The following is a 16,676-nucleotide window of genomic DNA, read 5'->3' as shown; positions in this document are numbered from 1 at the left end:
CTGTCCATGGTAGAGTTGCAGGAGGGACACTATGGCTGTGAAACTGAAAATATTTACTATCAAACCTTTCACAGAAAAAATTTACCAACTTCTGAAGTTCAAAACTAAGGAAAGTGATAGAGAAAATAGTAATGCAGATTAGGTCAGCCTGAAGCACTTAATGTTAAGAATAGCAGAAGGCATGGTGGGGAGGGGGGACGATGCGGAGGGGGGACGATGCACATCTGTAATCCCAGCACTCAGAAGGCTGAGACAAGAGAATTACCTTAAGTTTGAGGCCAGTCTGGGATACATACAGAGTTCAAGGCCAGCCTAACTACATAGCAAGACTTTGTCTTGAAAGAAAGAGAGAAACAAGAGAAATGAGAGAAACGAGAGAAACGAGAGAGAGAGAGAGGGGGGGGGGAGGAAGGAAGGAAGGAAGGAAAGAGAAAGACAGATGAGAAATGTTTGCAGTAATATGAAAACTACTATTGTACTCAGTGGATCCACTGGTTGACACTTTTTTTTTTTTTTTTTTTGGTTTTTCTCCGGTACCGGGAACCGAACTCACGACCTTGCACTTGCCAGGCAGGCGCTTTGCCGCTGAGCTAAATCCCCAGCCCTTGGTTGACACATTAACATAAACAAAAGTATTGATCTATAGTCATCACCTCAGAACTGCACTTACCGAAAATAAAAGCAACTGGTTAGAAGGAACTGGCTACATAGCATTGACAATAAAGAGCATGGTACATTACAGTATTATTGGTAAATTCCATGCTACCTGTCTTTGGTTATCAGTAAAATCTATAAAATTACATGAATACACTTGGATCTCTCTTTCTTCAGGTTCCAAATCCATGCATTCAACCAAACTTAGGTCAAAAATACTGGGGAAAAACGTGCTGAACATGTACAACCCTGTAGAGTATCACAACTATGTCCTTGTGTCCAAGGCACATCCACTGTTATGGCCCCTAAAAATGCTGTAGGAGGACACAGGAGGATGTGTGAGGCCACATCCACCACAGCAATGGATGGGGAGGCTGGGTGTTAAGGTCATGGGGCTGGACCACTATGGATGACTATGGACGTGCATATACACGTACTCCCTTCCTTCTGATTACTTTTTCTGGAGAATGGACTGTGAAATGTTTACCATGCATCACTTCCCATACCTAAGTATTCAGATTATGTAAATCAGAACTAATTATTCTGAAGTGCTTGAAATAAAGTCTGAATGTAATTAAAACTCATTTGCATTATTGTACTTCAACACTACATGTAAATGATACAGGGGAGAATCTGGATAATTTACATATACCAACTCAAATTTTTAAACATTTTACTTAAAAAAAAGCTTAACTTTTATCACCTCACATCAAAATTTCTCCACATCAATTATCAAAATCAAGCAAAACAGACACAAAAGCAAGTCCCATAACATATATGTGATTTTCATAAATATAAGTACGCTTCTTTTACAAAAATATTTTCTTGTAGTTTCATGTAAGTTCAACATTTAATGTTCCCTAATATTCTGTACCTAATTTTCTCACAAATTATATGAAATGAGGTTATTGAGTGTGCTTTCCCCCGAGTCTGACTCCCAGCTGCCCCAGCACACAGCACACATCCCTTGTGTGTTGTGCCATGAAGGAGGTTGCATGCAGGTGCTGTGATGTTGGGGATGGAGTTGACCATGGGTGGCCAGGAGAGGTCTGAAGTGTGGCTGTCACTGGTGTGGGAGGGGCCTGGACTTGAGACCCCAGGCCAGGAGTCACGGTGGTGAGGAAAGATGTACCTGTTCACCTTCTGTTGCATCGCAGACTGCAACAATGAGGAGCAAGGCGTCTACTGTACGGGTGATGGAAGAGCAGGAAGGATGGGAAATGACTGAGCAGTGTGAGCCGGTTCTGAGTCTGGACCAGGCCAGAGGTGAGTGTTCCCAGCAGGAGATGGGCCGGGCTCATGGTAAACATACGTGTGGGGGGTGTTTCTGGGATTGCAGGTAGGTAGGGGGAGTGCGGCTGAGGAGGGGAGGCCCTGGGTGTGGCTAGGACAGATGACGGACAGATGCACCAGCTGGGGATATAGTTCAGTGGCATAACCGCCTGCCTGGCAAGCACAAGGTCCTGAGTTCGATTCCTGGAACAATTAAAAAAAAAAACAGACGCAACAAGGACAGGACAGGAACCCTGCCTGACCTGACCACTGCCCAGGTCCTGCCGGAGAAGTGGACTGCTCTCACAGTTCTGGGGTGTTCCTCAGGCCCAGTGGTCAGTCTGGACTTTTATTTTTTTTTCTGATTTAACTGAAAAAACAATGGAGTGGCTGGGGGAGGGGGTTCCCGGGCAACAACCCATTCCCAAGGCCCCACGCAACACAAATGCTTCATCTTCTACCCAAAGTTCTCATTCCCGTCCCACCAGGTACCCCTGCCCGGGTGTGTCTCTTCCTATGGCAAGCCTGTCTCCCATTCCACAGAGCCTTCTGAGTCTGTCCCCATGGCTCTGCCATGCACTGCTGCGGACACACCAGGGTCCTCGGCTTTTCCCACATAGCTTAACTAATAATGTGAACAACGATTATGTGACTATGTATGTCCATTAACACTAGTATGTAAAATCAGCCCACATCTGTAAATAAATTTCCAGGAGTAAAAACACTAGGTCAAAGGATGGAACATGTCTATGTCTCTTGCTACATAAATAATTTCCGAAAGGGTGACAGTGCCTGAGCTCCAGCCAGAATGGTGGTGTGGGGTGGAGACATAAAACAGCAAGGGGCATCCAGCAGCCAGTCCAGCTTAACTGCCACGTGGTGGCGTGCAAGGTATATTTTCTAAGCATGTCTGTGGTCTCTGAGATCTTGCGATTGTTGAATTCTGAGTATATTCTTCATACTGGAAGGATGCGGCTTCCTAAACACAATTTTACACACACACACATTTATATTTTGATCCTCCCACGTGCCAATGCAGTGAGGGATTTGGAAAAGTCTAGGAAAACCAACCTAAGACCCTTTTCCAAAGAAATGTGCCTTTCCTTCCTGAAGTCTTTGATTTTGTTCCACAACTATTCTCTTCCTGGTTTCCCTCGAGAGAGCTTTTAGACTTGTGTAAGATTATGCAATGTTGTCAGGTAACTGCTCATTGCTGCCACTAAAGGGAAGAGTAGCTCTGAGAAAGAACAGTGTGTGCGAACCCAAGTTCAGTGTCTAAAATTTCACCCTGGGAATAACGCCCACTCTCCTGAAAAGCAGAGAGGGGCCCCTGAGTGTTTCTGGGGCAGTTTATATTCATGGGGTAGGGACTGCCTTCCCTTTATAGAGGACAACAGGGATGTGCAAACATTTAATGTGATATGTTGAAGGACACACAATCTGAGGCTGAGCTGCAGTGACGTGAACCCCAATCTAGCTCCAAAACGCCTGTGTACTAATTAATTACTTGTCCTTCCCTCCATCTGGCTTTCTTTGCCAGGGTGGAGAGCACTGAGGCTCTCCAGTTGACATTAAACTCCACCCTCAAACTAAGGACTGAATAAAGACTGTCTCCTCGACAAGAGAACATCTCCCCACCTGCAGCCCACACAGCTCAGGGCTCTCACGACAGACACCAGAGAAGCCACATTCAGCTGGGCACACCAGGCACAAGTTCCTTCCCCATTTCCCACGTGGAAAAAACAGTACACCTCAAGCTCTGCACGAGGCACAGGTAACCCCAGGTGCCAGCAGTGCATCATCCAACGTGGGGACACTACCTCTGGGCTCCCTCCTTCTCCCTGCAGTGGACAGGAGAGTTGGTGCATGATGACAGCAAAAGCTCTAAGGACAGACAGCTGGGCTCACAACTCCTAGCCGCACAGTGCTGAGCTACTGACTCAGTGTCAGTAACCCTCAGAGTCATCATCTACAAACTGGCACAACTCCTAGCACAAGGGAGCACACACAGCACTGATGATGAGCCAGGTGCAGTGGCACACACCTGTGATCCTAGCACTCTGGAAGGATGAGGCAGGAAGATCACAAGGTCAAACCCAGCCTGGATACTTTTAACAACTCAACAAGATCCTGTCTCAAAAAAATAAAAAAGGGCTGAGGATGCAGTTCAATGAGATGGTCTTGGGTTCAATCCCCAGTACCACCAGAAGGAAAAAAAAGGATTCATGTTTTACAAAGATTTCAGTTATGGACCCAGGATAAAAGTCCCTAGGCAATCATAACCCTTATACAGCAAGGAGGTCAGACGCTTGGTTTTTAAGCGGGGCTGGCCAATACATTTTCAAAACTAGGCCTTCCGGACTTGAGAACAGAACTTCCATTCTACAGGTCTATTCACCACTGATGGGGAAACCTGTCTCATCCGCTTCCAACCATGTGACCCTGGGAAGAGAGCCTCCCAATTCCTTTCCTCATCAGTAACAGGTACACAGGGACACAGTAGCAGCTCCCTCATGAGCTCAGTGATTAACCAGAACAGGCTCTCAATATACCTCATACCCGCAGGACAGCACCGCTAGGTAAGGTCACCACCAGCCTCATGTCACAGAGAAACAGACTTAGGCTTGGCAACATCAAGCGATTTGCTCTAAGATCGTTCGATGCTGATGCCAGGGAGCCCTCTAAGGGGGTGCCTGCCCTGCAAGGAAGAGGCACATGCTCACTCACACGGGCCTGACAGGGTCACCACAATGCTGAGTCCTGCCAGCAGCCTCCCATCACCCCACCAGGCTCAGTGCCTACATGCACACCATGCCACCACGGCTCTGAGAGACCCCACACACCATGGGAGAGATCTGCAGGGCTGAAGTCTCAGAGTCATCACGGGAGTGGGAGCACCCTCCAGGGAACCAGCCACACCAACACATGAGCCAAATGGCTGCCCTGCCCAGCCCTATTAAGCCTGAATTCTGATCAAGTCCATCTCAGTCCTCTCTTTTAAAACGAGCACTCCCATGCTCGTTCTGTAGACACTGCCATGCATAACTGGCTACTGGCCCCAAAAGAACAATGGTCTCACGCAGCCAACCTGGGCTGGGAACTGAGGGAGGGAACGACAGGCACTGACACAGGTTAAAGAGGTGCTGGGGGCAAATCTACACCAGGAGGCCAGCAACAGTCACAAGACAATGCTACCGAGTGCTCTCCTGGGACAGCAGGCCCCGGGTTTGCTGGAAGAGGTGCTCTGGTCTCTCAGCCCAGAGAGGCAGGGAGGAGAGAGCTGCAGAGAGCCCAGCAAGCAATCGAGGTGGTGTCTGAGCAGGTCCACAGCTAACTGACCCCTCACTGAGCACGGCTGGAGCAGCAGGAGAGGCAGAGAGGCTGCCTGAACTACAGCTGGAGGCACAATGTGCTCAGATGATGCTGTCTAGACTCTCCTTGGGTGCAAGAGACAGAAGAGCCAGTTCAAATGGGCATAAACAAAGATGGAAACCAGAGGTTCGTTCAGCTGCACATTCAAGGCAGAGCTCACCTCCGACCAGCTGGGCCACAGGGCTACCTCATTCCTGAGCAGGCTGCCTCCACACAGCAGACCCAGCAGCAGGCCGCTCACATCCTCCTTCACTCAGGTCTCCCTCAACTTCACCAGCCAAGGGTTACAGCTTTTATGAATTCTGATTGGGTCACAGGACTATCCATGAACCAATCACTGGCCAGGAAGAGCCAGCCCCATGATTGGTCAGACTGTGTTACTAACCATCCAATGGCCACAGACTGGAGGGAGGAGCAGCGCTCAGGAAAATCAGGATGCTAAGACCAAGAAGACAAGGGAGCTTGGGGGCAGGGGAAAGGGTGCTCACCACTAACTAAGCCTATGCCTTTTTAGCCACCATGGACATGAGTGCCCAGGACGCCTCAAGCACAGGGCCATGTCCCGTTCTTAACAGCCTTCCTAGCACCAATCATTACAACTTCCTGAGGAAACAAAGGCTGGAAACCTAACTTTATCCAAGGCTGCAAGTGAGCAGCAAAGTTTCCAACTCACCTATGTCCAAGTCTCCTACAGGGATAGGCCAACTTCTTCACTATCTGCCACCTAAGGAGCTGAGCCTCTGTCCAGAGCAGTCACCCCAACCTGGGTTGCAGGTCTCTCAAGCTGTACTAGATCCAGGCCCCAGCCTCCCGACCTTGCTTGCAAGCGTGGTTCTAAGGCAGCCCCTAGGTGGCTCACGCCACCACCAAGGAGTGGGCACAGCCCTGCGTGCCAAGCCAGGAGCAAGGAAGGCACACCTGCCCTGGAGCAGGGTGCCTGGACTCCAGGCACAGGAGTCAATGCTGACAGCTGGTAGCCAGGCATCAGGGAGGCACCCAGGAAAGCCTGGCAGTGCTGTGGGGAAGCAGGTGTCCCTGGAAGTGGGTGTGGAGGGAGCGGGAAGAAGGCCAAGGCAACAGGGCACAAGGGGACTAGGGGACTAGCTGCACTGCTCACAGTACGAGTGCGCCTTTCCTTCACGGACTGTGCACTTAGCCCGGGGCCCAGTGCAGGCACAGAGGACAGCACAGTGACCCAGGACCACAACTCACAGTGACAAACATGAGCAAACCCAAGGGCAGCTCACTGACAAAGCAGACCATGCCACTTCCTGTTCCCAGTTTGATGGAGCCCACCCTGGACTAGACAGAAACCCTGTCCAGCATGCTGAACACCGGCACAAGCCTGTCATCCCCAGCATATGGAGCAGGCACCCACCCACCACACCCCGTCTCCTCAGGGGGCTGGCCGCATGTTGAGCTCAGGTCTCCTACTGCACCATCTGCTGCAAATACAACCTGCTACATGCACCAGGTGGCCCAAGACCTGGGCTCTGCCACGTCCCCCCAGGCCACCACCGAGTGCTGCCCCAGGGGTCGCCAACTGGAAACAAGACATGGACTCCTCTCTCTACTGTGCCTGCCTGCAGAGCAGAGAGGTCCACACCAACAGCTGTTGCCTTGGTCACCCCACGGGAGAAGAAATCCATGACACCTATGCACACACACACATATCAGCCTCCTTCTTGTTCTTCCTCATTCAATGCCAACCCCAAACTGCACTTTAAACTATGTCCAGTGGAAGGAATAGAAAGACTATAAGCGAATGCAGCAATAGCTTTAGCACACTGGGGGGAGGGTGCTCCTGCCTCAGGGGCTGTTTCCCAGCCACCAACCTTGGAAGTACAAACTTAAATGCTTGAAAGGAGGCCCTCTTAAAAGGGAAGCAGCAAATGGGTATGGTGGCACACGTGCCTGTCATCCCAGCACTCCAGAGGCTGCTGAGTTCAAGGTCAGCCTGGGCTACATAGTGAGCTCAAGACCACCCTGACTTACATAATGAGATGCTTTCTCAAAAAAATAGGGGCTGGAGATACAGCTCAGTGCCTCAGTGCCTGCCTGGCAAGCATGAGGTCATGAGTTCAATTACCAGTACCAAAAAAAAAAAAAAAAAAAAAAGGTAAATAAATAAATAAATAAAATAAAGTGAGAGGGACAGTGAAGGACCCATCCACAAGCCCCTTCCTGACAGATGAACCCTAGGTAACAAGTGGCAACTTTTGTCACTGCCAGACTGTGGCAGCCAGCAAAAGAGTCTCCCAGAAACATGGGGGGACGGGGGCGGTCAAAAGAGGAGGCTACACAAGATCACTGAGCCTAACCCTCTCAGTTAACCTAAAGGGAAGGAGCAGCCCGGAAGTGTGCAAACCAGTTTCCGGTTACCCAGGTTAACTGGGGGAGGGAACAGACAACAGGAAATGGGCAGTACAATCAGTCCCAACCAGACCTCCTGGTCCCCCTCAAGAACCCCGAAGTCTGGATAAGCCATAGCACTTGCCTGGGTCACCTGAGCCACCACAAGTAGCCTCCCAAGCACAGGCCCAGCCCAGACAGTAAGTGAAACCTCAGGAAAGAGGATGAGAATGAGGACAGAAAACATGCTAAGCCCTCCCCACTCACACTGAGGTCTGAAGCCTTAGCCAACAGCACCTGCACTAAGAGGCGGTAATAACGAGGTACTCAAGGGTGACTCTAGGCAAATACAGTCCAGGCTGCAGGTCAACCAGAATGGGGAACACTCGAAGCTCCATGCTGTGAACTCACAGTGTTCACCCTTCCCCAGGTCACATCACATCAGAGAAAAATCAGCACCTTCCACAGATATCAGCCCCAACCTCAGCAACTGTTACCTGGGCCCTGCTGTCCCCTGTGGACATCCCTTCTATTCTGGGCCTTCTTGTGTGGCACTAACACTAGCTCCAGATTTAGGGGTAAACGAACCAACATGTTCTGCTAAGTCAAACAGAGAAGGCACAAGAACTGCTTGTGGGGGCTCACAGAACCAAGGTTTTCTTTTTTTTTTGGTACCGGGAATCGAACTCATGACCTCAGGCTTGCTAGGCAAGTGCTTATGCCGTTGAGCTATAACCCTGGCAAAGAAGGTTTTCAATGAAAGAAAGTACAGGGGGAGACACCCAAGTGTGTGCAGTGACCCTTGCCAGAAGGAGGAAAGCACCTGGTCCTCGGCTGAGAGGAGGCCTCTGAGCAACGCTGGCCCTGCATATCTAAGCTGCGCCTCTAGCAGGACGGACCAGAGTCAGTAAAGGAAGGCAGGCACCTCTCTGCCGGCCACCAGCTAATGGCACATGGAAGGAAACAGTATGAACCCACTTGCAGAAACAGTGAGGGTTCTCACTTGCTGCACCTACACACCAGCGTGACAAGCCCCCAGGGGCCACGCTGAGAAGCCAGACTGCCTGCCACTGACCTGGGCACCGCACACGATGTACTGAGGGGGCAGAGATATAGACAGCATTTACCATAAATGGTTTCAAGGAGGGTTGGCCTTAAGAACAGGAGGGCCATTCGCTACCATGGTAACCACAGATCACGCTGGGGAAAGGATGTGCCTGCCACCCAGGGACCTGATGGGGGGAATCACTGCAAAGATAAGAACCCTGCCCCTGGTCAAAAGGGTGAACTGTTCTCACTGCTGCACCAGAACCTGAGACTCTTCCATCATGACAGCCCTGGCCCAGCTCACACTGGGGGGCCACATCCTCCTCTCTAACCCCTATAAGGGCCCAGCAGGAGGCAGCCCAGCAAGCCCCGTGTGACTGGAAAGGAAAGTATGCTGAGCATACTGAAAGTACAAGCGGGGCATGGGGCCACCAGGGCCTGGAGGGGGCTGCCAGGCCACCTGTTGAGCTCCTGGTGTGCCCTAGAACCCAGCACATCTGAGACCTCTTCATAATTATTGACTGCCGACACAGACCTCCCCACTGGTGGCAAGTCACACTGCACACAGCACAGTGACCAGGGGCTGCATGAAATGGCCTACCTACAATAGGTGTGGCCTACAGAAAGCCACATCCCACTTTCTGGCCTTAGCAAATGAAAACCTGGGTGTGTAGGTGTCCATTTGTCACATTTTCTCACATGAATAAAAAGGCCAATGGGACCCAGGGTCATAGAGGTGGCATCCTTTTCACCTTTTGTGTCTGTGTGTGTGTACAGTGCTGGGGATAGGACCCAAAGCCTTGTGCATGCTAGGCCAGCACTCAATCCTGGAGCTGCACTTCAGCCCTGAGGAGGTGGCATCTGAACAGCACCCCCAGGGACCACAGCAGGCAGGACTCTAAGCTCAAGTGGTCTTCTCTGTCAGGGCGAAAGACGCCAGCCAGAAACAACAGCATCTCACACCTCTTCCTCAGTCAGTTTAAGAAGTTCAAACTGCAGAAAAACTGGCAACTTTTTGAGGGCTAACAAGACACTGAAAAAGTTTTGAATTTTAGATCAGCGTAGATTTCAAGGTTTTGGATTAGTTTTGGATTAGGGACATCTAAATAGTAAAGTTTATGCAAATACTTCAAAATCTGAAATGCTTCTATTTCCAAGCATTTTTGGATAAGGGATACTCAATCCATACAAACTCCCGCCTCTCTCAGCATAAAATTTTTCACAGGTGGACCAACGTAAGACTCAGGACCCAGGCAGGAAAATGAAACGTGCGTGTTCTACATACTGCTGCATACTGCTACCCTTGCTGGGCGTGGTGGTGCTGCCTGTAACCACAGCACTCAGGAGGCTGAGGCAGGAGTATCACTATGAGTACAAGGCCAGCCTGGACTGCATAGTGAGACCCTCTCTCAAAAAGTAAAACAAAACGAATGAAAAAAAAAAAAAAAGTTCAATATACATACTCTGACAGGTGATGCAGGAGGCAGCCAGCAGGTAGTCAAGCGCAATCTTAGTTTGATCCCTTACAGTCCCAGGTCCACCAAGCTTCAGTCTCCTCACTAGTACCTATATCCCACAGTTGCTGTTCATGGGTTTTGAAAGTGCATGGAACGCTCACAACCACCAGCACCTAGGATCTGCTCATTGAGGGCTAAGCTCCAGTTCCAGACCAGCCCATTCCACAGGCAGACCAGTAAGCCCCTGAGTGCTCACATGCTGCACAAGCTCCAGATAGCTGGGGAGCAACGCAGGCTCACTACGCAAGAGCTAGCAACCCCACTGTAAATGTGGCCCACAAGACCTTCTGTCAACCCGGTCATGTGCGGTGGCATGTGTCTATAGACTCAGCTACTCAGGAGAGGGGAGGCAGGAGGTTGGCTGAGCCCAGGAGTTCAACGCCAGCCTGAACAACATAGCGACACCTCCTCTCAAAAAGAAAAACACAAAAAACATGCTGTCACCTGGAAAAATGAATAGATCCAGGGAGAGACTGTCTTGGATTTAACAAGGAAAGGATGCCAAAAAAGAGAAGCTACAGGGGTACCTACAAGAAGGGCCTTGGAAACAAAGGCAGTGCAAAAGTCCGGTCCTGAAGACCAGAAGTGTGGCCAGAAGACCAGAATGGGGAAGGGACAGAGATGCAAAACACATTTAAAACCATGGCAGGTTTGCAAGGTTAGGTCTCAGGAGATACAACAGAGCTCAGCTTTCAGGCTGGTGTTGGGATCGAGTGAGACGGGACTGCCACCGCTGAGCCTGCTGCTTTTGTGTCATCCCACACTGGATCCAGACCCACAGGCTCTGATCCCTGTCAGAGATGAGACGGCTGCTTCTCCTCTCCTACAGAGCACCAGGTGCTCCCCAACACTGCACACAGCAAGGGCTCAGTCCATGACAGCTGTCATATCAGGCTACTCCCAAGTTTAAGGGACCCTTCTAGTGAGCCCTTTGGAGCACACCAAGACATGTGTGCAACCCTTGGATGGATCTAGGAAACTGTCCAACTCCAGAAGCGTTCAGAGGCCTTTAACCCCTCTGCCTGGCAGCCCTTGAGATGTGAGTCCCTAGCGGGCAGCCGGCATGTCACCTGACATGACCCTTCTCCCTTTCAACAGGCTCAACACAGAATCACAGAACCTCTGGAAAGCCAGGAGGCCACAAAGTACAGGGGGTCGGGGAAGAGTGCACTGCACTTGGCAACCCAGGGTGCCCCTAAATGCAGTGGGGCTTGCCTCCCAAAACCTCCACCTCCCATACCCTAGCTTCACACCCAGGGCTACCCCGAGGGTACAACAGCATTTCAAACACTGCGAGACTGGGTCTGCAGTTCCAGCTACTTCGGAGGCCAAGGCAGGAGCACTGTTTGAGATCCAGGGATCTGAGGTCAGCCTCAGCATCACAGAGAGAACCTCTCTTGAAACAAAACCCACGCACATGCTACATCAGGCCTGGCAGGTCTTCTCGGGACCAGATGCCCCATGGACTCTCACAGCTCAAGGTCTGTATACTCCCTCTCCCCATGCCAATGCCCTCCCAGCTCATCCTTCCAGCCCTCTGTTCCCTCATGCCAGAGACAAAACCAAGAGCTGAATGCCTGCCTCTGCCTATGGTGACCCTTCCTTCTCAACTCTCGAATGCCATATTGTGCTCTCAAGAATTTGGAGCTGTCCTCAAATAAGACAGAAGGAAAACTATCCCATTTGGACTCAAGAGCTGCACAGGGGCCAGACTGCCCCAATCCCACCGCCCACTTCCCAGGACAGGTCTGCATCCTTTGCAACCGCTGCACAACCACCTGCTCTAAGTGACCAGTCAACCGCCGAGCCCTGGGCTCAGTTTCACCACATTTCTTTGATAACAAAGACCCGGAATGTGTTGGCAGAATACTCTGAAACCTCGAGACTTTGGGTCTACATGCACACCCCAAAGACAAAGGGAAGGCCCACACAAGTGTGGGTGTGAGGCATGGCCACTCTGAGCACATACTACCTCATTCACCACCTGCTGAACTCCAAACCCAGCTGCCTTTCTGACAGCTAGTTCAAGCAAGCCTCCTGCCCCAGTCTCCCAAAGGAGCCAGAAGAATCAGGACAGCCTCCACGTAGGGCTCAAAGGAAAACCACCCCACCCCCCAGAGCCCACTCTGGAGCTAGTTCTCACCACACTGTGGCTCTGCCTAAGAAGATGTGAGCGCAGCACCGCACCACCTGGAGGTTTCCACAACCATACAGCTGCGTCATGGGTCCAGGAGACCAGGGATCTCCAAGACAGAAGTCCCTCCCACGGGGTGCTCTTGGGACAAACCCCCAGGACTCTGGACCTCTTGCCAGGATGACATAATCTGAGGCACATCTGGAAACCTCTGGAGGACAGGCTATCAAGTACAACTTCCTCTGAGGAACAGAGCGAGTCACCAACAAGGACTCACATCAGTTTCCTAAGGAACACTTGCTCCCTCCTTGCTTCCCCAAGTCACCCACACCACACTGCTCCTTCCCTTCATCCCGGCAAGGGACAGACAGCAAAGATGGGAATATCAGAGTTGGGCCACTGCTGGGACCGGCAGGGTTCTCAGGTTCCATGTCCTCTAACATGCCCGAGAGTCAGAATCAACAGGCTTCCACTGTGCAATTTACACAGTCCATCTTCTATGCTGGGTCAGTAGCATTTTCAGTTAATGTCAAAGCGCTGTCATCGTGAGCATACAGCAAACAAGAGCAAGACTCCTGAGCAGCACTATGTCTGTGGGCAGTTGCTGTACTGCGGTCTGGCCCAGGACCTTACCCATGACAGACAGGTCAGGTCATCTACCCCGTCTCCTGTTAGATCACTCCAGGCTGATCTAACCTGAGGCATAATCTCACACACACTTGTGTGGTAGACCAGCCTTCCTCAAGACAACACATCCAGGTCATGAAAGCCCTATGCCAGGCTGACAGGTGTGCCCAAGAGGGAAAGGAGTGCTTGGGAAGTGTGCATGAGGTGTGGGTACTAGCGTGGTCATCGTGACTTGCACTGTCCTCACCTCACGCCACTTCTGAAGTTCTGTCTTTCTCTCTCTCTCTCTCTCTCTCTCTCTTTCTCCAGCAAGCTGGTGGCATTTAGTCAGAAGCACTGTCACGCAGTAAGTCTGGGTAAGTCCCTAACTTGGGGCCAGTCACCTCACACCAGGTAGGTAAGAAACAAAAGCATCTGCTCCTTCTCTTGTCACCGAGCAGCACCACTATCGCTCTGCCGTTGGCTTCTGTATCACGCCTCCTTGCATGGGGCTTCGGAGGAAGCAGCACACTGGGAGGGTGACACACAGTTAGCACACACTGTGTCTACTTTTGAGATGTTCACACAATGCACCTTGCACAGACATTTAAAATAAGCAAACAAAGCCCAGAATAATTCATGTTAACCTCTGCTGACCCTTCCAGAAGCTAAACCTGGTTTGGGTATGTGTACCGATGTTGGTCTCCCTCTGCAGAAGAGGGGCTTGAGGCCACCTACTCCAAGCTGGGAGGCAGGTCCTTTCTGCACATGTCTCTGCAGAGTCCCTGCTTCCACCACCTGCAGCACTGTAGGAAGAAAGTGGTCCTGAGGCAGGTCCCTGCTCCAGAGCCCGACAACAGGCACATGGATGCTGACATCACTGCCAACTGAAGTCCCTCTTCTCCACAGGCCCTTCTCCAGCCTCTCCTGGCTCTGAACATGGGGCACTCATCCTGCCCTGGGCTGGCCTTCAGCTTAACCTAACATGATGTCCATACTCACCCTAGCTCCACAGAGAACAAGCTCAAGCCACCTGTGACTGTCATTCTCCAAAGTTCAGTATCACAATATCCACCCCAGAACTGTGAAGCACTGCAATCCCTGGAGCTTCTTGAGAAAACGGGGCTCACATGCAGCTCCTGAGTGACAAGTCCAAGAAAGCTCTCAGGGGTCAGCCAGGCGAACCAGCAGGGAAAATGTGACCAATGCTCCTAACCCCGACGGAGAAGACACGAAGTGCAACACCCTCAAGGAGGCCACCTTCTGCCAAGAAGTCGAGGCACAGCTCGAGGACAGTAAGTGCTCCCTGCGCACAGAAGTGAGCACCTGCCAAGGAGACTTCGTGTGGGACTCCCTCTGATTTCTGCACACAAGTAAGATAGCCCTCAGCTTCACCCACAGTGTGATGAGACTGACCAGGGCAGCATGGTGAGGACCACTGCACTCTAGAGAGTCTCAACACTGGGCTGACACACTGAAGGTAAGGCTTCTATTGTTCTGCAAAACTGCTTGTTGCTTTTTGAGAAGGAAAGTAGAGGATTTACTTGTTACAGAATTGGCAGAAATTACTAACTCTGAGCCTGCTGCTATAGAAATTCAAATACCCCAGAGACTGAAAGTTACAGCAGAGACAAAGCTTTCTTCTCATGAACTCCCAGGCAAGGAGATGGTCAGTAGGTCCACTGTACTGTTACTTCCCAAACTTTTCAGATACAGTACTGTGCATACTAGGTCAGCTGGCTCCACACTGAGTTTTCAAGCAATAGCTGAGTTTGTTAACCATAATTGCATGCCCATAAAGGTAAGCATTACATGACACAATTCACTGTCGCTTCTCTCTGAAGAGGTTTAATTTTAGTGTTGGCTCTCCAACACTGTCCCCATTTTTTTTCTTCCATGAGCATCTTAAATATGTGTCAATTACTCAGCGGTGGAGGTCATACCCCAGCAAGGCAGCCCTTCATTCACCTGAGCCTGGAGCCATCCCAGAGAGACAGTAGATGCAGACATCCCATCCCCTATACCTCCTCCACCAGCAACCACTGACAGCCTAAGGTGCCAGGCTCTCTGAGGTTGTGGTGTTTGCTCAAAGCCACATTCCTGTGAAATGTGCTAACAATGTTCATGGAGGGTCACCAATAAGGGCAGCCCTTAAAGGAAGCACCTTCCTCATCGCTCACAGGAAAAAGAAACAACTTCCCAGCTCCATCCATCATGCCTAGGTTGGCAGGGCTCAATCCAAACCCATGACTAGAGTCCCCCACAAATAAGCCACAGGACACATATGCTCCATGCCATCACCACCACCGTGGGCCTACGTGAATATCACGTTTTTGCACATCCTAAGGCACAGGAAACTAAGGTCTGTTCCCTGATACTCTTCGTTTCCCACTCCAAGAAACTTTAATCGGAGCTTTACGAATACTGAAATCCTGTGGCACTGCCCCATGTAATCTACAACACCAGGACCACCTGACAAAGTGACTCTTGATCCCAAAGCTCTCCTCAGCGGCACTAGGGACCTGTGCAACCTCTCACATTCTGGCCAAAGGAAGTGACTGCATGAAAGTCAAGAAATGACACTCTGGCTCTGAGAAAGATGCCGAAGTCACCAAGGCTACTTTTTCACATCGCTTGTTGTATCCTTCAATGTTTTAGCCCTGGAACTGCACCTGTACCAGCTAATGCAGAAAAGACCTTCTAGAAGGTTTTACATTGCCTGTAACTTCTCCACCCCCAAGTCATAACAGAAACGTCAATAGTATTTCTTGAAGACAATTACCATCAGGTCAATCTTATGGACCTGAAGACCAGGAAAGAGTTATGACCCAGGAACCAGAGCCTCAGGTATATGGCGGCCCCTCAATTTCTACCAAGACTGTGCCATCAAAGTGATTAAAAAAAAAAAAAAAAAAAAAAAAACAAAGTAAAGCGCCCTGCTAAGAGTCAATTGGCCAAGCTCATCTGAGAGACAGGAAGGGCAAAGGCTCCTCCAGAGTGAGAAGCCTGAGTTACCTGGCCAAAACCAAGACTTTTTCTTCGGTTCCCAGCGTGAAAGAAAAAGAAAGGGCTCTCCACAGCCACTTGCCAGAAAATGCTGCCTCCATACCTGGACGTCACAGCATCTTCCTGCCGCCTTGCCAACTGCAGCAGAAATAAACGACCCTGGCTGCCCCCCAACCCTTAGGGACAAGCGGCGACCACGGCGAGCCTCATCTACAGTCGGAGGAAGCACGGGGGGGGGCCCCGCTACAAACAGCAGCCTCATCCCAGCGGCGCCTGAGCAGGCCGGCCCCGGAGTTAACCCGGACAGCCGAGGTCACAGAGCACCGGCGAGACCGCGGTGGGGAAGGGAGGGCAGGACCGCGCTCCCGCGCGAGTGCAAGTGTGACCGGCCATCTCTGCTCCGCCACCCACAGCTGGGCTCTGGCCCGGCCAGACGCGCCAGGGGCACCCAGGAAGGACCCCACGCTCCCCCGACCCTCCGTCCCAGGCTCCGACCCCACAGCCTAGCGACGGCGGCTCCAGGCGTGGAACCCGGGGCCCCCACAGGGGCTTCCAGCCGGGGAGGGGCAAGGAAGGCTGCCCCGACCTGGGAAGGCGCTGCCCTGAACACCAGTTGCTTCCCCGCCGTCCCTCCCCTCCCCCTCGCCGGGACTCAGGGCCCCGCGTCCTGCGGCGGAGGGGCGGACGGGCCGGGGCCGGGGTCGGGGCCGGGAGGC

General features: G+C 51.4%; 1 protein-coding gene and 1 long non-coding RNA gene across 2 annotated transcripts in view; one reads left to right on the top strand and one right to left on the bottom strand.

Annotated features, from left to right (window-relative positions):
- Nucleotides 1-16,419, bottom strand: part of Med26 (mediator complex subunit 26) — a 35,321-nt gene extending 18,902 nt beyond the window's left edge. Inside the window, exon 1 of the mRNA XM_005409501.2 lies at nt 16,064-16,419. Coding sequence (XP_005409558.1) covers nt 16,064-16,222 — 159 coding nt within the window. The 5' untranslated portion in view covers nt 16,223-16,419. The remainder of the gene's footprint in view (nt 1-16,063) is intronic.
- LOC102027669 lies at nt 1,869-15,899 on the top strand. Its single transcript, XR_264646.2, has 3 exons — nt 1,869-1,920; nt 13,285-13,331; nt 13,864-15,899. It is a non-coding gene; the product is annotated as an uncharacterized LOC102027669 (long non-coding RNA).
- Nucleotides 16,420-16,676: the final 257 nt, after the last annotated feature.

Source organism: Chinchilla lanigera, unplaced genomic scaffold (assembly GCF_000276665.1).
Source record: "Chinchilla lanigera isolate Chin_1 unplaced genomic scaffold, ChiLan1.0 scaffold00123, whole genome shotgun sequence".
Lineage (NCBI taxonomy): Eukaryota > Metazoa > Chordata > Mammalia > Rodentia > Chinchillidae > Chinchilla > Chinchilla lanigera.
Note: the sequence above shows the minus strand (reverse complement) of the source record. Positions and strands in the feature narration are given on the sequence as shown.